The sequence below is a fragment of the Myotis yumanensis genome, unplaced genomic scaffold, assembly GCF_028538775.1.
Source record: "Myotis yumanensis isolate MYYU_CA2020_CCGP unplaced genomic scaffold, mMyoYum1.0.hap1 SCAF_17, whole genome shotgun sequence".
Taxonomy (NCBI): domain Eukaryota; kingdom Metazoa; phylum Chordata; class Mammalia; order Chiroptera; family Vespertilionidae; genus Myotis; species Myotis yumanensis.
Genome location: NW_027223768.1, coordinates 1,000,236 through 1,024,055, shown reverse-complemented (window position 1 = coordinate 1,024,055; position 23,820 = coordinate 1,000,236). Strand labels below are relative to the sequence as shown.

The window sequence follows — 23,820 nt, the reverse complement described above, 5'->3', positions numbered from 1 at the left end:
CCATGAAACACAAACGCCCCAGTAACGTGTCAAGTGCCCGCCCCCCCTAATCTAAGATCCCCACGGCAAAAACGAAGCATTCCGATCACATTTAACTTACGGACACAATGAACCATAAGCGCAGTGAGGGGTGGTGGGCAATGAGCAGGACACACGATGTCCACCTTCCTATTCACCCCACTTTGCGGGTGAACACGGAGGTTCGGAAGGGTCACAACCCTTTCGGACTCGAGATTAGCGGGAGGAGAACGGGAAGCCACGCCCCCTGGGCGCTGACACCATCTTCCTCCAAACCGCCTTGTGAGACAACAGACCTCCTGTGGCCAAGCCCCCCCAAAGCTGTGGGGGCCCCGGGACAGAACCTGAGTCACCAAAAATGTAGCCTTGGTAAAAGCGATGAGGTGCAGGGACGGCGACAGGTGGCAGGGACAGCGGCTAACGGGACAAGCCAAGGCCCCGCAGGCCCTCACACCCCGGCACCCCACGCCACTGGACGCCGCTGGATCTGAACGTCTGGGAAGCCGTCTCCGACTTGCTCCTCGCTCTGGTCACTCCGGCGGTTCACAGCCTTTCCTCTAGGCCAGTGGCCGGCAAACTGCAGCTCGCGAGCCACATGCAGCTCTTTGGCCCCTTGAATGTGGCTCTTCCTAAGCCTTAGGAGTCCCTTAATTAAGTTAATAACAATGGACCTACCTATATAGTTTAAGTTTAAAAAATTTGGCTCTCAAAAGAAATTTCAATCGTTGTACTGTTGATATTTGGCTCTGCTGACTAATGAGTTTGCCGACCACTGCTCTAGGCCGGCTTTCTCAGCTCTGCACGTACTAACGGGCACTGTGGACCATTTAATTCATTGTTGGGGGGTGGGGGCAGGCCTGTGCCTTGCAGGGTGTCCAGCAGGGTCCGAGGCCTCTACCCATCTGACGCCAGCAGCATCCTCCCGCCCCTCCCCGAGTCCTGCCAGCCCCCAAGGTCTCCAGACTGCCCAACGCCACCTGCGGGACAAAACCAGTGCCCGGGAACCAGGGCTCTAAGCGAACCCCGGGTTAGGGTTAGGGTTAGGGTTAGGCTCCTTCCGTGAAAGCACAGGGACGTCCCGGAGGGCAGTCCCCAGCACGTGGCTGCCCTCTCCTGGGCGGCTGTGGCCCTGCAGTCAGGAACCCCGGGAGCACCGGCTGTTTTGTTGCTGAGCTTTGTTACAATGCAGCAACAGGAAGTGTCGGGAAGTTCAGGGACCAGAGCCAGGATGCGATGGGTCTTGGGGGACCTAAGAAAGGACTTGGCTCCAGGCTCAGCTTGGACACGTGTCAGAAGCCCCCGGGGGGCGGTGGCCACGGGCCTGGGCTGGGTGGTCACCCCTCTGCCCTGAGCCTAAGGCCACCCCCCAACATCCTCTTTCTCACCGACTTGAAGGCATCTGCTTCCCAAGAACCTCGCACGTCTTTCCGAGAATCTCCCGGGACCCTTCCCTCCTCCCGCTTCCCTGCCGTTTCTCTCGTCAAACACAAAACCAGCTGCTCTTCAACCCAAAGAGGAGAGAACTTCCCACTTCCCCAGGCCCAGCCCGAGCCCATCACCCTCACCAGGCATCTGGCTGCCGGAGGCTCGGGCCCCACAAACCGTCCCACCAACACGGCAGCGGCCCTGGCACGCGGCCCCGACACTCGGCCCCGACACGCGGCCCTGACACGCGGCCCTGACACGGTGGACCTGACACGCAGCCCTGACACGGCAGCCCTGATATGCGGCCCTGACACGTGGCCCTGACACGCGGCCCTGACATGCGGCTCTGACACGGCGGCACCCACCTCACCTGCGGTGCCCAGGCTCAGCAGCACGGCCACCCAAAGCGCCCAGAGGAGGAGGAGGACGGCGCACGTCCACAGCGGCTGGAGCAGCAGGAAGGGGCAGCGGCTGATGGCCTTGTTTGTGACCTGCAGGAGCTCGACTGCCAACCTCGTTCTCCTTCTCAGGATAAAAATCAGCACCAGCAGAACGGCCTGGAGAGAAAGGGGTTACACTGTTCAAAGTGCCGCAGAGGGAGGGGCTGGGACACCCCACCCTTCCCCTGCCCCGCAGCCAGCAGCCCTGCTCGGACAGCGACTCCCGCTTTCGCTGTCCTGGAACACATTCTAGAAAGCGAACTGAGCACCTAGTGCGCGCTGGTCCCGGCGAGGCCCTGCCGCCGTGGCATGAGCAGGACACACTCCCGGCCCTGAGGAGCCTGTGGCCGGTTGGGGAGCAAGAGAACACGAGAGTGAGGCCCTGGGCTGGGGACTGCCCCCCGCACCCCCCCCTGCCCCCCGCAGCACAGAGGTAACGGGGACACAAGGGCTGCGAAGGGCAGGGAAGAGGCGTGACGCAGACGGTCTAACTGCCGCAAAGCATCTCGCGCCTCCTCCTCCGCCTTACTCCCTGCACAGGAGCCTCACGTAAGGACAGAGCCCCCTCCCCCCACACCCTGGCCCAGGGTGTCTCACACTCGGCTCTGAGCCCCTACAGGTGGGTCTCGTGTGTGCAGGTCCCTGGTTACTTCCTCTCGCTAATCTGTCTCATGTCTGAGCGACAGACCAGCTGGGAGACCCTGAGGGTGAGGCCAGTGCCCCTCCCCGCACAGGGTCTACGGCTGAGACTGCCGCGCAGGGAGCAGGGACGAAGCGGGCGGGCGGGCGGGCAGTGGATTCCTGGGCTCTGCCATCCCCTTGCTCCACAGCAGCCCCGCTCCCCAGCCTCGGTCTCCCCATGACACTGGGGGCTGGAGGGAGGAGGGACGGCCACACCCCGACAGCCTGTCAGTGCTCCCTGTGACCAATGAGGCGAAAGGCAGAGGGCACACTGTGGTGGGCGTGGTCTTGAACTAGACCTGAGGCTGGTGGACACACTGTGTGTGGTGGGGGGAGGGGGGAAGGGGTCATGCACAGCAGGCCCCGTGGATTCCCGCCCCTGGGGAGTGGCCCACACCCTCCATGTCTGCCTATTTCCACAGGTGGGGTCTGGGAGAGGTGGCGGGTTCTCAGGTGGCCAGAGCCAGGGGGAGGGAGCAGAGGGCTCTGCTGGGCGGTGTGAGCATCGTCCTCACACAGGGAACAGTGTGCCCAGCAGCGTCCACCCTTCAGCCACCTGGAGCTTGAATTAGGGGCCTGGTTCCACTGCGTTCAAGGCCAACGAAAGCACAGCAGCAGGGCGGCCTCGGAGAGGTGGCGGGAACGGGGAGAGGGAAGATGTGTCCCTAGTGCCGGAAGGTCCGGGCGAGTCCCGGCGTGGGGACCGCAGACAAACACACAACCAGCGTCCTCGCTCACTAGGCAAAGACACAGGAGCTCTGCCTGTTCCAGCTAAAACCAGGCACTTGGATTCAGCGCTGCGCTGGCTCACCCCCCACCACCTCCCGCACCCCCCACCACCCCCCACCACCCCCCACCACCCCCTACCACCTCCCGCGTCCCCCACCCCCCGCGCCCCCCATCCCCCCACCCCTTACCCCCACCACCACCACCCCTCGCGCCCCCCACCCCCCCCACCCCCTACCACCCCCCACCACCACCCCCCCGCGCCCCCCACCACCCCCCACTACCTCCCGCGCCCCCCGCGCAGTTCTTACCGTGAGAACCGTGGCCACCACAGCAAAGCCCAGCAAGCAGGTCACGTTGTCCCTTTCCGTGTCCAGCGCCACGCTGAGGTCAGCGCTGTAGTCGTAATACAGCCACCACAGGACGCCACAGACAACTGGGAGGCCAGGCACGGGCTCAGCACCTGCCCCAGGTGCCCACCCACCTCCCCCTGCACCCAGCTCGTGGGGCCACACGTCCCTGGGCGGCCTGAAGGGCTGGCAGGCCAGGCCACCCACACATGGAGTGGATGCGTGTCTTTGGGAGATGCAGGGGTGAGCCGGGGAGAGACTGTGCCAACAGGACGGTGAGAGGAACAACATTCGACCCAAAGTCTAAAACCTCCCAGCGGGCTCTGCTGGTGACGAGCCCGCAGGCGCCGGGGCACTGCAGACACTCTGCCACCCTCGCCACATCCACAGTGACAGGAAGGTCACCGTCCCTCGCCAGCCCCAGTGCGTGTCCCCCGGGGACCCACTGTGTACCTGGGCCGAGGGCGCTGCATGGGAGGGCACAGCGGTTCTCCCGGGAAAGAAACTGGCTGCACCCGGGACTGGGAGCTCAGATCCCTGGACCCTGGAGCGGCTGCTGCCCCAGCCTCCTGCCCGCCCTGCCTCTGGGGTCCCTCCCCGGCCCAGCAATGAAGAGGGAAGCAGTGGGGCCGTTTTCAAGGATGGACACAAGGCCATGACCGGCAGGCTTGTCCCCACGAGCAGCGAGATGGGGTCAGAGGGGAGACTCTCCAAGGCCCCACTTCACCAAAACCTGGAGCCTATTGACTTCTACGCTTAACGGAAAGGCTCTTCACTTGGTCAAACAGAAACCCAGCCCGGCCGCGTGGCTCCGGGGCTGAGCGTCGGCCCAGGAACCAGGAGGTCAGGGTTCAGTTCCCGGTCAGGGCACAGGCCCAGATTGCGGGCTCGATCCCCAATAGGGGGCGTGCGGGAGGCAGCCGATGGATGAATCTCCTCATTGATGTTTCTATCTCACTCCCTCTTCCCTCTTCCTTCTTTTCTGAAATCAATTTAAAAAAATAACTTATTATTCTTTTTAAAGGAAGCCCAGGTGGAAATACTCACACAGCAGCCCCACAGTAACCAAGGCGACCAAAGTGTGAACCAGAAGGCGGGTGACGACGCGGAAGGTGAGCACCATGGCCGAAGACAAGGCTGGAAAGAAACGAAACACAGTTCAGCGACCACCGCGGTGCGAGCGCCCAGAGGCCCCGCCCCAGAGGGAGGGCCACATACAGAGCGAGGCTCTAAATCTAATCAAGAGGCTAATTTCCATCGTCCGACAGACGTAAGTGGGAGGAACCCTGGCAGCCCCGCACGGATGGTCATGAGTAAAAGTGAGGACTACCCAGTGCGAGGACACACAGGCCCAGGACCGTGTTTCTTCCCGACAGGATCCCGCCGAGCGCGCGCTGGAGGGCGTCAGCGTCGTTGATCAGGACAGACGCGAACAGGGAGTAGCACTCCGGCGTCTGGGGGACGCAGCGGTTAAACAGGGGGAAAGATTTGCTGAAAATAAAAGGTGGGAAAATGGTGGAGAGGTGTGTTTAATTACTTTTCTTAAAAAAAGATGTTTAGAATTCTCAACAACCAAGAGAGCATAAGAGAGGCAGTAATAAAAAGAGGCTTAGTACCCTGCGAGCAGAGGCCCTCAGAGAGCCAGGCGTCAATCCCTGTTGCCGTGGTGACAGCCGGTTGATGCCTCTGGATGGGGAATGACCAAGGGAACTCCGGGAAGCAGGCTCCCAGAGATCATTGGGAAAGGTGGCCTTGCAAACTCAGAGGCCTCAGTGACCCCAAAGGGTCGTCTGAACTGAAAGCATTTTAATTAAAAGCCGTCCATGGTGAGTACTCACGTCCTAGGCCAGTGATGGCGAACATATGACACGCGTGTCAGAGGTGACACGCAAACTCATTTTTTTGGTTGATTTTTCTTTGTTAAATGGCATTTAAATATGTAAAGTAAATATCAAAAATATACATCTTTGTTTTACTATGGTTGCAAATATCAAAAAATTTCTACATGTGACACGGCACCAGAGTTAAGTTAGGGTTTTTCAAAATGCTGGCACGCCAAGCTCAAAAGGTTCGCCATCACTGTCTGTCCTAGGCCAGCAGGTAACTGGTAACTTCCTTTTCCCCGGGCCCCTCAGGGCATCACCAGTGCACCAGGGCGGAGACCACAATCCCCTCCTTGTTACTGTTATCACATTGTTATTGTTTTTTTTAAATATTTTATTGATTTTTTACAGAGAGGAAGGGAGAGGGATAGAGAGTTAGAAACATCGATGAGAGAGAAACATCAATCAGCTGCCTCCTGCACACTCCCCACTGGGGACGTGGCCGCAACCAAGGTACATGCCCTTGACCGGAATCGAACCTGGGACCCTTGAGTCCGCAGGCCGACGCTCTATCCACTGAGCCAAACCGGTCAGGGCACATTGTTATTGTTGACCGTGAACTGCCCTGCACCCACCCGTGTAAAGGAAACATGTGGCCATCGTTTAACTTTTTATCCAATCCCAGGGGTTCCCACCCCCTTTGCTGTCTCCGCCCCCTCATCACCACCCACGGATTTCACGTGACGCACGTCTCCTCCTCTGATTGCAATGTATAGAACGAGGGGAAAACCGCCCTTCTCTGGAGCACTGTCCCAGTACACGGAGAGTCTGCTTCCCGGCAACTGTCCACAGTTTGGCTCAAATAAACTCACAAAAATTCTTTACAGGTTTGCATGCTTCTTACGTTAACAGAATTCATCTGAGCAAACGACACGGTGACTGAATGGGCAGGGAGGAGGGAGGCTGGAACCAGAATTCACCGGAGGAAAACCTAAGCCTTTCAGATTTTAAATGCACACGGGACTCAAAGTCCTACATGACCTTGGACTCCAGAGGGGGAGGGGCTGCTGGTCAGGGACCGGCCGCAGCCTTTTCTCACTGCTCCTGAGAGCTCTCACCTGGGCACTCTCACCTTCCGGGCACCCCGCCACTGCTCCGAAGGGGCACCTGAGCCTCACGTGGTCAGCGGGGGAGGAGCAATGGCGGGTCACGGGGAGGCATTCAGGAAATGAGCTGTGGCCCTGCAGCCACGCTTCTCGGGTGGCGAGCCTGCACTCCTGGCAGGGCTCCCGCGATAAACCCGATCGTCCCACCTCAGGACAGACACCGGCTTGTGCAGGAGAAGGAGATGGAGCCTCCATGTCCGAGGAAAGCCCGCCAGCAGGGCTTGTCTTCACTTGGAAAGCTGGTATTGGAAGGGTTGCATTTGAGGGTGAAAGGGCTGGTCTGGTGACCCTAGGTCACATGGTACGCCCCCCCCCCAAGGGGGCCTCTGCCTGCTCGCGTGGTCACAGAAACAGCGTGGGTGCTGCCTCACAGCCTTTCCGTCGGCAGCGCCTTCGCCAGCAGCAAAGCAGGAATGAAAGCGACACCACGGCACCGAGGCAAATCTCAGCCTGGCAGGGCCTCCAGCTGCTGTCCACTTAGGAGAATAGTCCACCTGCGGTCAGGGTACCACCTCGAAGCCCCTCTCATGCCTTCTGCAGGGGGCACGGAGAGGGCGCCCCTAAAGACCTTCCCGGAAGACCAGCACTGCCAACTCGCTCCTCGGGGAGCCAGCGCGCAGGGGAGGGCTCGGGCAGCACCGCAGGCAGGTGCCCGGAGCTCAGCCTAACGAAGATGCTTGTTCACGTGGTTCTTAGGAGGACGGGGACAGGGACGGGGCCGACACGGCTACAGAATGGAAAGGCTCAGGGAGAGGGGGACCTGTGTGTACTTCACTCTTTGCTATACAGTAGGGCCTTGACTTACGAGTTTAATTTGTTCGGAGACCAAGCTCGTTAAGGAGCTCGTTAACTCAAATTACTCTATTAACTCAATGCAAAAAATCGGTGGAGAGACAGCTGGTATCTCAAAAAACTTGTTAGTCGGGACACTTGTAAGTCAAGGCCCCACTGTACTGTGTTCCCCGCTTTAGCCACCATGCCGGGCACAGGACCCTTGCTCCGTAAACTGCTCTGAATGAGTAAGTGATGGGAGTATGAGGATTTCCCCACCTGGTTAAGGAGGAAACTAGAAGGTAGAGGTAGAGAATCTGTTCAAGATTACTAAGTAGCTAAAAATAAAAACTCACACCCACACCGGCAGCCTGACACCAGGGCTCAGGATCCTAATAGGTTACAAGTGCATCAAGAAGAAGCATGTGATGGTCACGGGAAACAGAAAAACATCTGTGTGACGGTGCAGAATATCACAGTGTGAATGAACATGCAAATTCTAAAAAACCCAGGAATGCCTGGTTGCAATAAAAAGGCCAAAGTCAGTGGATTCTACTTTGTGACAGTCGGTGCTCTCCAGGCACACCCACGCTGCTGCAGAGGGTCAGCGTTCTTTCACGGCTGCGCAGGGTTCCGTGGTGTAGATGGACCACAGCTTTACCTTCTCATCTGACGATGGGCCTTGGACTTTTCCAGATCTCAGCTATTGTAAACTGTGCTGCTATGAACATGGGGGTGCGTACACTCTTTCTGGTTTCTTAGGATATATTCCTAGAAGTGGGATCACTGGGTCCCATGGGAGTTCCATTTGAAATTAAAACTCTTCAAATAAGAAAGCAGTCTATGGTGGGTAGTCATGCCCTAGGCCAGTGCCCTCCCTGACAAAGACCAACTTCCGTCTTTCCTGAGCCTGTTGTCCTTTTCCATCTAAGATAACACACCTGGGAAAGTCAGGGTAACTGGTAACTTCCCTTTCCCCACCCCTCAGGGCACAACTAGTGCACCAGGGCGGAGACCACAGATTCCCTCATTGTTACTGTTATCGAGTTAATTGCTGACTGTTAACTACCCTGCACCCACCTGTGTGAAGGCAGCATGCGTCCATCATTTCACTTTTATCCAATCCCAGGGTCGCCCCCCTCCTTTGCCTTCTCCCGCCTCCCTAATCCATCACCAATGGATTCAAGTGACCACTTGCGTCCCCTCCTTGGACTGTAATGTTTAAAACAAGGTGAAACCCGCCACTCTCAGGGGCACTATCCCAATCCATTGAGATCCTGCTTCCTGGCCATTGTCAACAATTTGGCTCAAACTCACAAAAATTCTTTCCAGGTCTGAATGTTTCTTACGTTAACACGTGCATGCATCGCTCTTGCTGGCTCCAGGCTGCCCTGTGAGGACCACACGCACCTTTATTGCTGTTTCCTCCTGCTCGGCCTGGCTCCCACCCCGCTGTCCTTACAAAGGCTGCAAACAGCCGCACCTGGATGGTCCCTGGCCTCTGGCCGACCTGCTCCTTGCAGACAGCTCCACCGCTCACTCCTTTGCCCCTCCCACAATGCCTAGAAGAGTGATAGACAGGGCCAGGCACCCAATCACCTTTGTTGACAGACAGGGGACGTATGGGCTTTTACCTGGGAGGCACTGGGAGCCTGGGGCACAGTGAGGCTGCACCGGGATTCTGGGTGTAGTTGGCGGGACTCAAGCTGTACACACACAGGAAGGACCCTGGGAGCGGGAGACAGCAGACTGTAGGACTGTCCCTGTCCCTGCCCCTGGGGGAGCCAGCACAGCAACCCGTCCTTGTACAAAACTGTGCGGAGACGGGATGAATCCCTGGGATCTAGAAAGGGGCCTGTGGGGGACCTAGAAACAGACAGCACACATGCCCCCTGAGGTCAAGGGGGGCCCTCAGGGCAGGTTGTCTCGGGCAGGTGTGCACAGGTGACCCCAGCGCGGCTCCCCCTGGGGCAGGGCCCGCCCTCGGGGCCCCTGGGCGCCCACCAGTGTTGTTGGCGAAGAGCTGCACTTCTTCCAGGGTGTGGAGCTGCTCCTCGGGGCAGCGGGCCACGCAGAGGGCGGTGGAGCCGAGCCGGCCGTCCCTGACGTCCAGGTGGCAGGAGTCCATGAAGAACACGTGTCTGGGAGACAGGAGACAGGAGGGGACCTTCTCAGAGCAGGTCTTCTCCTGGGGGTCAGCGTGGGCCTTAAAAAATAGCCACAAACTACCAGATGCAGGCGTAACGAGCAAAGCCTCAGGACAAATGCCTCCCCAGAAGTCAGTGCGCGCCACGCACCCCGCCCCCCGGAACGCAGCGGGAGCCACACTCAACTGTTAACTAGCGGGCGGGGCTCAGTGGTTGAGCTGCAACCCATGAGCCCGGTCACCGGTTAGATTCCCGGTCAGGGCACATGCCCTGGTGGTGGGCTCGATCCAGGTAGGGGTGTGCAGGAGGCAGCGATCGATGTCTCTCTCCCATCATTGATGTTTCTCTCTCTCCCTGTCCCTTCCTCTCGCTCTCAAATCAATAAAGACATACTTTAAAAATAAATAATAATGAAGCTAGACTTGTCTCTACAGACTTTGCTAGTAGCATGCACAGATGTTTACGAAACATTTTAACTAACGCCCCTGTCCAGCTCCGCGTTTTCTGGGGGACAACAGCAGGAGCTGCCTGAGGTGGGAGGGGGCCTGGACCTCCCAGGGGGCTGGCGGCGGCCAGCGCACAGTCTGCTCTAGGAAACCCGCAGGAAGCACCTCTGCCCCGAGTCCCTCTACTTCAGAGAGTAGCTGGACCCAGAGCCGCAGCGGGGGAGGCTGTGAACCTGAGGCCACGGACCACGGATGAGAGTGCAGACAGGGCGGGGGAGGGACAGTCCCCGGCGCTCCCAGTCGGGACGCGGTATTTCTCCATGGAAACAGCACTGGGGAGGGTGTGCCCTTGCTCACGTGCCGCTGGACTGACACATGAGGCGGCGGAGGATGGCAACAACTAACGTTCAGTGAGCCGTAGCTCGGGCAGTGTCTCGGGATCCTGGCAACAGCCTGGCTGGGGGGGAAAATGAACCAGGCTTCACAGGACGGAAACTCAGCTCAGAGAGGTGACGGGCTCTGCCCGAGGGCGCACAGCCGACAGGCAGCAGCGCCGAGTGTGACCCGAGGGCTGTTGATTCTGAAGCCGTGGCCTCAGAGTTTTAATGGGAAAACGGTCCCAGGCTCAGAATGACCAATGGACGCAAAGTGTGACATGGAGCCCCCTGCAGGTTGGAGGCTCACGTGGACACTTACTTTTTTAGGGTCATGTCCTGCCCGGAAAGAGGGGCCCCTTCCACGGGGGAGTTCTTCCTGCCGCACACGTTGCCGAAGCTGTCGTGGCCGAAGAGGAGCCTTCCCGTGGCTCCGGCCGCCACCGAGGAGCCTGTGATGAACATCTGGGAAAGCCCAGGTGGCACGTGAGAGCCTGGCCAGGGGCTCAGGGGCGCTCCCCCCCCAAATGTTGACATGAATGAAACCAAACAAACTGGGGGGCATCAAGGTGCTCCCCTCACACGCTCACCAGGTCACTCGGCTTTTACCCAAGGGCCAGGGCTCTGCCACTTCTTTCCCCGAGTTTTCAGACGTCTGTCTGTCCACCCATCCACCCCTTCTTCTCTCCTCCCTCCCTTCCTTTCCCAGGTTTCCTTCCTTCCTACCCTCCCTTCCTCCTCCTCTCCTTCTCGCCCCCTTTCTGTTCTTGTCTTACAAAAACTGACCCTGAAAGGTTGAGGCGACACAGCTGATATACACCAACAATTCTACGGGACAAGAACATCTTGCAGTTGATAGTCACTTTTATCCAATTTCACAGTGAATGTGGAATATTTGAAATTCCACCTCAAAAGTTCAGTCCCAGTGACAAGCACTGGCGGGCCTGGCAGACTGAGTCAGATCTTCCTCGAACACAAACACGGGGTGTGAGTTTCCCAGCCACGCACGCTGCGCAGAGCACCACCTGGGACTCGGGACCCATCGGGCCTCCGGGGACAGACCATGTGACACCATGCGTTTCCCAGGCGCACTGTCCCAGCCAAATGCTGCAGGAGGTCCGCACCGCACTCGTTCACTTAGAAACCAAAACAACAGTCTGCAGGGCCCAGCGTGGGCCAGGGACCGAGCCGGGGGCAGAATGATGCCCGCCCCGCAGAGGCAGGAAGAACAGGCCCCGTGCTGTTTTCCGTCTGCAGTTTAACAATGTGGCAGCAGCTACTAAAAGCCAGTCCGCTCGGGAAGGGCTCTCATGGCTCGGATCTGACGGAGGAGGGGCACGGGCACAGGAAGCCTCCGGTTTACTTGGCAAATGGCCTGCTCTGGGGGCCTCTCTCCGCTGGCCCGTCACTGTGCAGGCTGGGCTGACCCAGCGGCCGCCAGGCCGGGAGCGCGGCGGTGCCGTCTAGGTTTGAACCGCGCAGGGGCTGGGGAAGACGGTTAAATAACACAGGAGCCCAAGGTCCAAGCGGCCGGGTGGCGGCCGGACAGAGGCTCCGGCATTCCTGCAACAGCGGGCCCGGCAGAAACACCAGCCACCTGTGGGCAGCCCCAGGGCCGCGATACGGGCAACACAGACGTCCGGTCACACCTTTACGGCCCGGCCTGTCTGTGTGGAACCAGTTGGGAAAGTCAACAACCAATGCCTTCCTAAGGAGAGAGGAATGCGGAAGAGAAACACGGCATCTTAGAATCTGTTCCACTTTAACGCTTCTCAGCACAGGCGCTCCTCGCTGGTGCCAACAGCGGGCTTTGTGGGTTAATCACCCGCCAGGCAGCAACTGCAGCCTCCATCGCCGCGGACGGTTTCACCCGGCGGCCTGAGAGGGTGAGGGAGCTCTCCCTGCTGCTCCCACAACTCTAAGGCAGCGCAGAGCCGCAAGATCCCGCTCCCACGGGACGCGCCCAGGACCGAGCAGCACAGCCTGGGGAGGTCTGCCAGCAACCACAGACCTGGAAACCGGAAAGAAACTGGGGGTGGGGTGGGGGACAGTGATCAGCTGCCGCACTAGCGGGTTCGTGGCACAGGCCTGCTTCCCTCGGCTAAGAGTCGTCTATTTCCAGGCTCACCTTGGACTGTCCTGTGTTAAAGGAACAGCAAACGCCTGGGGGACGTTTTAACCTGAGGGCTGAGGTGGTATGAGCACCCCCACGGAGTGAGTGTGGAAGAGAGACCGCACGCGGAAGAGAGACCGCACACGGAAGAGAGACGGCATGCGGGCTAAGAAACGATCCCATCTTCCCGCTCCTACCCCACAGCCTCCGCTCCTACCCCACGGCCTCGGCCCCTAATGAAGCCTTCTGTTCGGACGCCCTGCAGGACCAGGCAGCTGTCCAGGTGAGCAACGCACCTGACCAGCGTTCCGGGATCGTGCTCATCCTGCCCTAGGCAGGTGCCTCCATGGTGGCACCAGCTTTCACCTGGACCGACCCCCCCACATACACCTAGGCTCCCCCAGGAAAGGCCGAGCCGTGCGATTTCCAGGTGAGCACAGCTCTGTGGGGACCCACACACCGGTCTCCTCCCCGCCAGGCGGCCACGCTCACCAAACCCGCCCAGAAGAGGAAGAACAGGAGCAGCCAGCCCGTGTCGGTGCATTTCCTGTAAATCTGAGGCCGCCACTCTCTTTGCCGGGGGGTTCTCTCTGCTGAAATCTGCCAGGAAAAGAGGGGAGCGCGGAAGTAAGGGTGCGGTCACCTGTGGGTCCCACCTGGGGCGGCCCAAACTTGCTGGAGGACTGGGCCGAGGAACTTCCTTTGTGTGTGTGTTTGTCCTGGGAGCTCGCAAACACCTGCTCCTCGCGGGGTGGGTGGGAGGCCCCCAGCCGCTAAGTCCCCACCTGGCGGTGCACCTGGTGGCGGCCCGAGGTCGCACCCTAGGCCAGCCTCCCCCAGCCAGCGCCCCAGCAGAATGGGGTCCAAGGCGCCCGCCATGGGTCCCAGGGCTCGGCTGCAGGCAGGGCTCTATGGGCGTAGAGAGGGGCAGGTGCGCGCAGGTGGGGCCCGAGTCCCTGCCCCGGGTCCTCCCCTCCCTTCCCCTCCTTTTCCCTCCCCCCGGCGGCACTCACCGGGCTCTGGGCGCCAAGGCACCGCATCCTGCGCTCCGGGCGCGGGACTGGGGGGCACGCAGCGCCCGCAGCGGGCAGAGGCGCAGCGCCCCCGGCGGCGGCCTCAGAGCGCAGGTGGCTCCACGGAACCAGCCCCTTCGGAAAGGAGAGGCACCGCCCCCCACCGCCCACCTGCCGCAACGGGGGCCCGAGGGGCCGGGAGCGGGAAGCAGGAGGCCTGGGCCAGTCCGACCGCCCCGAGGGCCCAGGGCAGGTGCGGCGGGTCCCCCTCCGACAGGTGAGTGGCACTGGCCCGGCAGGTGCTGTGCTAACTGCTTCGCGGCATCACAGAGCACCCACGGCACACAGACCGTTTCCCTGTCGGCTGTGAGGGGAGCCCAGGGGACGGAGCCGGCAAACTGTGGGGTGAGGGGCTGAACCCCGACACTCCAGGGACGCCCTCAAGGCGGGTGTCTGCGGACCCCACCAGGGCCCCCACAGTCTGTCCTGAGAAACCCAAGCCACCCCTCGAACGCGGTGCAGGAAGTATGTGAAGAAGGAAAACCCTGGGGTGCAGGCCTGAAGGAGACCTCCAGGTGTGGGTGCGGGAGGTGGGGCGGGAGATGCTGGGGGCGCTGAAAGAATTCGGGGTCTGCGCCTCCCTCGCCTGGTCTGGGGACAGTCCTATCCCTCCTTTTACAACTGAGATGTTAGTGGAACTGAAACAACAGCAGGCCTCGGCTCCCGTCAGGGCACATGCTGGGGTGCGGCTCATCCCCAGAGGGGGCGTGCAGGAGGCAGCCGATGGATGATTCTCTCATCATTGATGTTTCTCTCTCTCTCCCCCTCCCTCTTCCTCTCTGAAAGCAATAAATTTTTATTGCTTTCAGAGAGGAAGGGGGAGGGGGAGAGAGAAACATCAATGATGAGAATCATCCATCGGCTGCCTCCTGCACGCTCCCTCTGGGGATGAGCCGCACCCCAGCATGTGCCCTGACCGGAATTGAACCTGGAACCCTGTAGTCCGCAGGCTGATGCTCTATCCCCTGAGTCAAACCAGCGAGGGCTAAAAAATATTTTTAAAATAAAAATTTTGTTGTTAATCCTCACCTGAGGATCCTTTTCCATTGATTTGTAGAGAGAGTGGAAGGGAGGGGGAGAGACTCAATGTGAGAGAGACACATCGATTGGTTGCCTCCCGAAAGTGCTGAGGCCGGGGCCCAGGATCAACCCTCACCCGAGGCACCTGTCCTTGGCCGGAATCGAACCCGGGACCCTGCAGTCCGCAGGCCGACGCTCTATCCACGGAGCCACACCTGCTAGGCTCTAAAATGAATTTTTAACAAAGCATTGGCTAGTCCCAAATGGTTATTTTTTTTAAAACGAAAGACCTGTCTTATACCAGACCCTAAAAAAAAACCCCTAGAATATAACTACTCTGTTCTTGAAGCACACCAAATATGTTTATATTAATAAATTCACAATAACACTAAAAACAAAGCCTCATTGATTGTCTTTAGAAGATTCTAGGGCAGCGGTTCTCAACCTGTGGGTCGCGACCCCTTTGGGGGTTGAACGACCCTTTCACAGGGGTCGCCTAAGACCGTCGAAAAACACATATATAATTACACATTTTTTTGTGATTAATCACTATGCTTTAATTATGTTCAATCTGTAACAATGAAAATACATCCTGCATATCAGATATTTACATTACGATTCATAACAGTAGCAACATTACAGATATGAAGTAGCAACGAAAATAATTTTATGGTTGGGGGTCACCACCGCATGAGGAACTGTATGAAAGGGTCGCAGCGTTAGGAAGGTTGAGAACCACTGTTCTAGGAGCAAAGTCATTATTTCGGAAACTGGTAATAAATGAAAGGACAGGACGGAGCACAGGCCCCGCCTCCCCAGTGGACCGCACTCCTGGGACCCGGAGAACTAACGGGGGTCCCGCGCAGCGGTGCGGAAGCAACGACAGGATTTAGGGGGTCACCGTTCTCCAAACACCACGAAGGGGCACCCCGACATCAGCTCCTCCCAGTGCAGAGCACCTGCACCTGCACCTGCAACCCCGGCCTGGCCGCCAGCTGAGCTACGCGGGGCGGAGACGGACAAGTCCAGTGACACCCGGGCCGCCACCAGCGCAACCAACACGGAGCTCTCCCGCTAGTTCACGGAAACCAGCGGCACCAGGGCCGCAGGGTCCCGCCAGGGCTCCTCCGCTCGCCTCCGGCAGGTAAACGCGCCCCACCTGGCCGAGGCCGCGCCCCCTCCCGGCACCGGTGTGGGACGCGCGCGCTCCCACAGGCCCCTTCCGAGCATGCGCAGGAAGTGAGGCGCCGGCACAGCGCGCACGCGCGCTTGGCAGGCACGGCCGTCCCTTGGGCGCGTGCGCGGCGAGGAGAGCGGGACCTCTGGCGCGTGCGCGGGGTCGCAAAGTGCCGCTGACCCGCCAGCGACCGGCATGACGGGCTGGGCGCTCGCTGCCGCACCCGCCTCGCTGCCGCGCCATGGAACGCCTGCGGGGCCTGCCCCGGCTCCTGCCGCGCGCGCTGCGGCTGCCCCCGCGCGTCCTGTGCGCTCCGGCCTGGGGCCTGACCCCCGCGCGCGCCGCCGGACCCCTCGGAGGGAGCTGGGCCGCGCTGCCCGGCGCACCGCGCGGGCCCCGCCTGGCAGGTACGGCCCCGCCCGCAGCCCCGGACGCCGCGGTGACCTCGGGCCCCTGGCCGGCCCGTCCTCCTCGCGGTCCCTGGGCAGAGCTCCCGCCCGAAGCGCCCGGGGCACCCTTGGTTTTTGAATCCAGCGTCGCCCTTACTCCTGGTGACAGCTGGGAAGTCAGGATCGGGCCCCGCCGCCTGAAATACTTGGATAAGTGTCCTCCTCGCGGGCGCCGTTCCGCTTGTCCCGGGAACGGGGTGGGGCGCCCGGGGGAGACTTGGAGGCAAGAACCGCGCCGAGCAAGGTCGGACCGTGGTTTCAAGTGCGGCCGACCGCCGGCGGGTCGGTGCGGCCGGAGGAGGGACCGGAGCGGTGCCTCTTCACCGGATGATGAAGCGCGACGATCGCCGGCATTTCCACCAACCGGAGGGCGCGGTGCTCATGTGGCCGGGCAGCCCGCGGCCTTGAAGCGTCCGGCTTCCCCATTCGCGCTGCCGGCAGATGCGGGTTCTCGGCTGCGCTCCCAACGCAACCCGGCGCCTCACCTCCTTCCCCGCCACGCTCCCCGGGTTCAGCCCGTCTGATGGTTTTTTTTTATTTATTTTGTTTATAATTTAATAGTCAGCGGTCTCTTTTTTAAAAATTCTCACCCCAGGACATTTTTTCCATTGATTTCTGGGGGGGGGGGGGGGGGGGGAGACATCGATTGGTTGCCTCTTGCTCGCACCCCTCCCAGGGCTGGGGAACCTACAGCTGAGGTCCCTGCACTTGACTGGGACTTGAACCCCCGCCTGGCCTGCAGGCCCACCTCTGAGCACTGAGCCAAAGCAGCCAGGCCCTCCGGTGTTCTAGGGCAAACACTGAGATGCAGAATCTCCGCCCTGGGAAATGCTGACCCTGAAAATTCGGTCTGCACTTTGCAAATGGGTAACAACAGGCCTGGGGGCTGAGAAAGGACAGCATCCTAGACTGTAGACCGCGTGTAAGTGGGAGGAGGGGATCAGAGCTGAGCGTCCGCTTGGGAAGCCTCGGATAATGGGAAGTGTTTTCCCACCTCCCCGGCTCCCCTCGGGTCCATGGCTTTGAACAGTGCTTTTTGTTAGATGCTGAATGGACCTGGTGAGACTTCAGAGCTCCCGTCCGCGCAGTCCAGTCACGCGGTTTAAATTGATTTTCAAGTAGCGTTGCCTTCATTCCAGTTCCGTTGGTATTTTGCACGTAGCAACAATAAAGTGTGTCTGTGGACAAGACGTTAATACGAGGAAGTCAAGTCTGTAGGTTTCCTAGTGTGTAGGTCAAGCAATCCACCCTGATCCTGGAATGCTGAGAGGTCCGGGGCACGTGGGACCTGCTTCCTAAAATACACCTCCCGATACCATGCGCATGAGGAGCCTTTTAAATTATGCAGAAAAGATGGGCCTTTCCTTTTCGTCTCAACACCGCGTTGAACATTTGTCCATCCAGCTCTGAGGTGATTAGGAAGGACGGTGGTGGGAATCCACCATAATTCTGCCTCACCGAAGCCGTCTTAAAACCTTTCCCCCTTAAACCGAACATAAGCACCTGCAAACTGCACACGTGAGTGTTTCTTCTTCTCCAGGAAAAGATTTAAAAAAATTGCAGAATAGTCTGCAGACCATGTTCTCTGAGAGTTGTCTCTCGGCCACATGTGACAGCCAGTCGTGTGCTGATGGAATTCTCTCATTCATTCTTCAGGTGAAATGCACCTGCTGAGAACATCCGATGTCACTCAGGCCACGCTCGCCAGCGTAGCCCCCGTGTTTACTGTGGTGAGTACGTGCTGGGTGCCCGATAACTTAGAGAGAGCACTTCTCCTGCGTCGTCTCTGGTCCTGGGGCTGTGCTCAGCCAGTGGGGCTTCACTGACGACTCCAGAGCCCTGGCTCAGCTTGTCCAGCAAAGGAAAAGGGAGTTTTAACCCTTCGCTCAGAACCGACTTTCACCCAAACAAGGGCAGTGGGGTTCCCATGTGTATTTCATTGTTTGTGGGATATCATAGTACCATATGGTATGATACCAGAGAGTTTACTGATTTGGGAGAAAAAATATTTTGTTTTTATTATCTCTCTTCAGACAAAATTTGACAAAGGAGGAAATGTGACGTCTTTTGGTGAGTAGCTTCAGGTTTCTTCTGCATCGTCTCTCTTTAATCATTGAATGTGTGAGTCTGACGGAAATCAAGGAATGGCAGGCGGTGCTGTGAACGGAGCACGCTTAGCGTGGATGGGTGCGTGCAGGGAGCGGTCTTTGTGCAGCGTGTCCATCAGTCCTCATTGGGGCTGTGGTGCCTGGGCTGTCCTCAGGGCCACTCGTGCTCTGCCCGGATGTTAAAGGCACAGAAACACTCTTCTCTCCGTCTCTTCTTCACTCCTGGTCCGCAGCCATGCCCCCTGCGTTCTGGGTGAGGCGGAGTCACGGACCTCCACCCGCAGTGGGTGACGGGAGACGAGGGGCGGGTGGGCGCTGGGCTCTGCTGGTCACTCTGTTTCTAAAGTGACACAGATCCCTTCACGGTCTCACCTCGGAGGCAGGCTCAGGCCTCCCATGCACCCCTCCCGTGACCCCCTCCTGCTGTTGCTGAGGTCCTCGGGAACATTTCGGTGTTTTTGCTCAGTAGCTCCTTCGAAGGCTGTTCTGCCTGGAGCGCTGCCACACCTGTGGTTCGACTGGACAGGTGCACACAGTAGTGTGGCCAGTACCACTGCTTGGGACTTGTCACCCATTCTGCTTCCTCTTGGGGAATAAATTGAGTTTTCAGGCAGAGTCTAGTCTGAGGACGGACTTTTTCTCGTTTTGTGTTAGTCCAAGAAGAAAGAAAATTGAACCTCTCTCTTCCCAGATTTAAATATCAAAGGTGATAAGGGAGTGAGAAATAACAGCATGCAGGTCCTGCTAAACAAAGGTGCCGCCGTGCTAGCACCGGACGAGGCTGAGCCCCTCTGACAGGCGCGCCTGCGCCAGAGAGACTTCATAAGGGGGGAAGGAGGAGGAAGAATACTAGAGTCAGACTAGCTTTAGCCTGAGTGTGTCCTTGAGGTAAAAACAGGCATTTAAAACACTCCTGTTATCTTTGGTTTCTGGTAATAACAAAACTGCCTTGATGGTGGTGGGAGGGTGCTCTGATATGAAGACTAAGCTCTTTGCTGGATTAGACCAGCCACTTTTTTTTCTTGAAAACATTTCTTTTTCAGAAAGGAAGAAAACGGACTTGTATCAAGAATTAGGTCTTCAGGCCAGAGATCTGCGGTTCCAGCACCTCATGAGCATCACCACCAGGAACAACAGGATCATCCTGAGAATGGAGGTGAGGGTCCCTCCCAGCCATCAGCCTCGGGTTAAAGTGATTCTGGAACAAACGCAGCTCTGAGACACGGGGAGGGAAGCATGTGGCAAAACAAAGTCAGCCGACATTTAATTGTGTAGATGGCATGTACGTAGGTGTTCACTGTATACTTTTTCTGTATAAAAATTTTCATAAAATGTTGCTCTTCTAGCATAACAGACACCGTCTGTGTAGAACCCTCGCTGTCACGCCCTCTCTCCCTGCAGTACCTGAAAGCGGTGATCACCCCCGAGTGTCTCCTGATCCTGGATTACCGTCACTTAAACCTGGAGCAGTGGCTGTTCCGGGAGCTCCCCGCGCAGCTGGCCGGAGAGGGCCAGCTGGTCACGTACCCTCTGCCCTTTGAGTTCAGAGCCATGGAAGCACTCCTGCAGTACCGGGTAAGCCCGTCCGTGCAGCTCCTGCATTGGTCCTGGTCCACATGCTGTCGAGGAGGAAGACACGTTAGCAGGCCAGGACAGCGCAGGCGAGGGCACGGAGAGGAGCTGCCGAGGATGGGCACAGCTGCCTGGCGGGAGGCGCATCTGCTGGAATGTGTGCTGTCAGTCTCACTGCTGTTCCCGCGGCAGAGGCCGGTCCCAGCGCCCTAACGGCTGGCACAGCTGTCTCAGTGCGCACCCGCCGGGCGCCCGCCATGCCGCGGGGCCTGAATAAGAACAGCACTTCTGACTTCACACTGATTTATTTTTAAGTCCAAGTTATGTTTTAGTTTTCAAAGAGTTTTGTTCATAGGAGTTTGGACTGTACTCTGTTTACAAAGAGCAGAAGTATTTGCCAAATGGAAGTTCGAGTTGTAACCACGGAAGGGCGGATTTCCTTCCACTTAATCGATCCTCCCGCCTTTCGTGACAGGAGTTAGTCCCCCCTCAGGTGCGAGCCTGGTAACAGCATGTGCCTGGTCCTCTGTCCCCAACAGACGGTGTTAGGGCCGCCTGGGACAGCCGTGCCTGCAGGCCACACTCCGCAGCGTTACCCGCTGCCCCAGCTGTTCCAGATGGTGTCTGATCCCAGGGTTCACGGGCCCTGAGCATTCTGAGAAGGTTGGATTCTCATGCGAGGTCGTGTTGCTCTAGATCAGCAAGCTGCAGGGGAAGCTGCGCCTGCTGGAGCCCCGGATCCTCGACACGTTGGAGGCGTTAGTGGACCCCAAACACTCCTCTGTGGACAGAAGCAAACTGCACATCCTGCTGCAAAATGGCAAAAGGTGAGCAGGTGTCCGGCCCTTCCCTGTCCTGGTTCAGTGACGTGTGTAGCCTCAGCCCAGACACAGAATCCGTGGGGTCATCACTGGTCTTTAAAGTGCCAGCGAGTGCTGCTGCTGGTGGTGACTTCCTGTCGGGGCGCCGAGTGGAGGGAAGGGTGACGGGGCAGGAAGGCTGCATCCGGCTCTGTCGGGCCCTGCTTGGGGGCTCAGTTCTCGGTCTGCGTGTAGAAGGCAGAGCACCGCTGACACATCCCTGTCCACCGCCTGTGTGCGAGGGGGGCACTGTCCCCATGGTGACACGGGTCCGTAGTCCATGGCGCCATCACGCCTGTGCACCTGCCCTTCCAGCCTGTCCGAGCTGGAGACGGACGTTCGGATGTTCAAGGAGGCGATCCTGGAGATCCTGGACGACGAGGAGCGGCTGGAGGAGCTCTGCCTCAGCAAGTGGAGCGACCCCGAGGTCTTGTGAGTGGCCTTCCTGCCCCGACTCCCAGGCCGAGCTCCTTCTCCGGGCACTTAGCCTCCCTCGGGGGCACTTAGCCTCCCTCGGGGGCACTGGTCCTCCCTCGGGGGCATTTAGCCTCCCTCAGGGGCACTGGGCCCTCCCTCGGGGGCATTTAGCCTCCCTCGGGGGCACTGGGCCCTCCCTCGGGGGCACTGGTCCTCCCTCGGGGGCATTTAGCCTCCCTCAGGGGCACTGGGTCCTCCCTCGGGGGCACTGGGCCCTCCCTCGGGGGCACTGGTCCTCCCTCGGGGGCATTTAGCCTCCCTCAGGGGCACTGGGTCCTCCCTCGGGGGCACTGGTCCTCCCTCGGGGGCACTGGGTCCTCCCTCGGGGGCACTGGCCCTCCCTCGGAGCCCTCGGGCTCGGAGCTTGGCGCTCATGCACTCGGTGTTCCACTGTCGTCTGTAGACCAGGGTGACAAACTCACACAGACGCTTAGTAATGTGCACGGAGGACGGGCTGCAGGCTTAAGCGTCACCTCTCTCCCATAAGGAGGCTGAGATGACAAGAGCTGGGCCCAGCAAGGCCTAGCAGCAGAAACGGGGACACGCTGTCGCCCTTCGCTGTGTCCTGGGCGGGTCCCCTCTGCCGGGCGGCAGTGTGGGTGGTGGAGCTCTGCCCGCCTCCTGGGGGCGGACCGCTGTGTCGCATCCTCATCACATCGCTCTGTGCGGGGCCAGGCCTGGGGCAGGGATCTCTGTGCCTTCGTGTTCGGCCTGTGGTTTTGGTTCACTGGTTTGTACTAACTTGTACCAGTCCGTCCGCGTCACACGTCTGGACGTCGCTGTCACGGGTAGTGGGGCTCCCTCCCTGTGCAGCAGGGCCTGTGCGGGGACTTCCCTGTGTGGTGCTCGGGGTCAGGGGATGGCCCTCAGAGGGGCCGTGACAGACAGGGCAGGCGAGTGGGCTCGCCGGGAGCGGCGTCATGTGCTCACGCGGGGGTTGGGTGTGGCGCGTGGGCGCTGCTTACGTGGCGCTTGTGATTGGAGTGAGCAGAGCAGCGCAGGCATCGACCACGCGGAGGAGATGGAGCTGCTGCTGGAGAACTGCCACCGGCTGGCCGAGGACCTGGCGCACGCGGCCCGCGAGCTGCGGGCGCTGATCGACGACTCGCAGAGCGTCATCTTCCTCAACCTGGACAGGTGGGCGCGGCGGACAGGCTGCTCAGGGAGAGGTGCTCCTGGGGGCGGGGCAGTGCCTGCAGCCCCAGGGCCCTGGCCGTGGGCTGGCTGACAGACGCTGTCCCGCAGTCACCGCAACGTCATGATGCGGCTGAACCTGCAGCTGACCATGGGCACCTTCTCGCTCTCGCTCTTCGGCCTGATCGGAGTTGCCTTTGGGATGAATTTGGAATCGTCCCTTGAGGAGGTGAGGGTGTTGTTTCAGGGAGCCAGGGGTGGTTTTTTCATGTTTTGAAGGTCCGTTTTTAAAATAGACTTTAAAAATATAGTCTTCACTGTCCACTCCCCTCGGGACAGGAAATGTGTCCTCTGGCCCGTCCACAGCCAGGCAGGCTCCAGACCTTGTCTCCATGGCACAGACAGCAGGCTTCCTGCTTCTCAGACGGAGTCACGCTGGCTGTGCGGGAGGCAGGCAGCGCCCTGGCCAGCGGCACAGCGTGTGGCTCAGCCGTCACAGCTCTGAAAGTGGGTGTGGTTGTTCCCACTTCACAGATGAGAACAGTGAGGCCCAGAAAACGTCAGTGACTTGCCCAGGGCAGAGCTAGAGAGTCACAGTCGCATTTGAACCCAGAGACCTGCAGTCCCTCTGCTCTGCGCCTGGCATAGGAACGCGGTGTGGTGCTGGCCGAGCTCAGCTCGTCCCTGTCAGACTCCTGGGCATGAACCCGACCCTGCGCTCAGCACGCTCGGGCGCGGGTTCTGTGTCCTGGCGAGTCCAACGGGCCGTGTCTCTGGCTGCCAGCCTGCTCTGCCCATGGTCTCCATCGCGACCCCGTTCACCTTGAAAAGTGGTCGTTACGAGACATGAACCTGAGGCCACTCCGGCCTCCAGCTGTTCAGTAGCCCTGGATGCCCTCAAGGTCAACACCAGACCAACCTCCCCCAGGGCCTTCGTGATCCACACGCACGTGATCCTCTCTTCCAGGACCACAGGGTGTTCTGGCTGATCACCGGGATCATGTTCATGGGCAGCGGCCTGATCTGGAGGCGGCTGCTGTCCTTCCTCGGGAGGCAGCTAGAGGCTCCTATGCCTCCGATGGTACGTAGTGCGGGTCCCAGCCGGAGGCCGAGCCGGTCACAGCCATGGCTGTCACGCCACAGCCCATGTGGGTCAGGCAGACTCCTTGACCCTGAGCGGTTATTTAATGCCTCAAAGCCACTCGGTTCCCCACCGCCAGGCACGTCAGCACCGCCTGCCTCGCGGGGTTAGGGGAGCTGAGTAAGATAATGCGTGTGAAGCACTTAGGAGCCGCCCGGAACACGGAGAACTGCTTGCTGGGGGGGTGGGGGGACGTGGGGACAAGCGTTACAGCCCAGGAGACGGCAGTGGCCCTGCTGCGGCTTCATTACAAAATGGAAACGCAGGAGCCAGCACTGTCACTGGGAAAAGAGAGGTTACCGCCCCCTTCTCCCGTCCCACGTGACACA

General features: G+C 59.4%; 2 protein-coding genes across 4 annotated transcripts in view; one reads left to right on the top strand and one right to left on the bottom strand.

The window, feature by feature from the left end:
* The window catches only part of SLC44A3 (solute carrier family 44 member 3), a 30,508-nt gene extending 16,941 nt beyond the window's left edge, over positions 1-13,567 (bottom strand). The window contains exons 1-9 of the mRNA XM_070397397.1: positions 13,494-13,567; positions 12,973-13,080; positions 10,690-10,832; positions 9,405-9,541; positions 9,035-9,128; positions 4,971-5,131; positions 4,688-4,777; positions 3,602-3,726; positions 1,814-2,000 (exon numbers count right to left, since the gene is read on the bottom strand). Of these exons, the coding sequence (XP_070253498.1) occupies positions 1,814-2,000; positions 3,602-3,726; positions 4,688-4,777; positions 4,971-5,131; positions 9,035-9,128; positions 9,405-9,541; positions 10,690-10,832; positions 12,973-13,080; positions 13,494-13,520 (1,072 nt within the window). The 5' untranslated portion in view covers positions 13,521-13,567. The remainder of the gene's footprint in view (positions 1-1,813; positions 2,001-3,601; positions 3,727-4,687; positions 4,778-4,970; positions 5,132-9,034; positions 9,129-9,404; positions 9,542-10,689; positions 10,833-12,972; positions 13,081-13,493) is intronic.
* Positions 13,568-15,931: 2,364 nt separating this feature from the next.
* MRS2 (magnesium transporter MRS2) overlaps positions 15,932-23,820 on the top strand; it is an 11,046-nt gene continuing 3,157 nt past the window's right edge. The window contains exons 1-10 of one of the 3 annotated variants that reach the window (XM_070397332.1): positions 15,932-16,157; positions 17,856-17,929; positions 18,233-18,269; positions 19,351-19,463; positions 19,709-19,882; positions 20,576-20,706; positions 21,055-21,171; positions 22,201-22,353; positions 22,462-22,579; positions 23,318-23,431. In XM_070397332.1, coding sequence (XP_070253433.1) covers positions 15,992-16,157; positions 17,856-17,929; positions 18,233-18,269; positions 19,351-19,463; positions 19,709-19,882; positions 20,576-20,706; positions 21,055-21,171; positions 22,201-22,353; positions 22,462-22,579; positions 23,318-23,431 — 1,197 coding nt within the window. In that variant the 5' untranslated portion in view covers positions 15,932-15,991. The other 2 variants (XM_070397334.1, XM_070397333.1) reach the window with 2 other exon arrangements.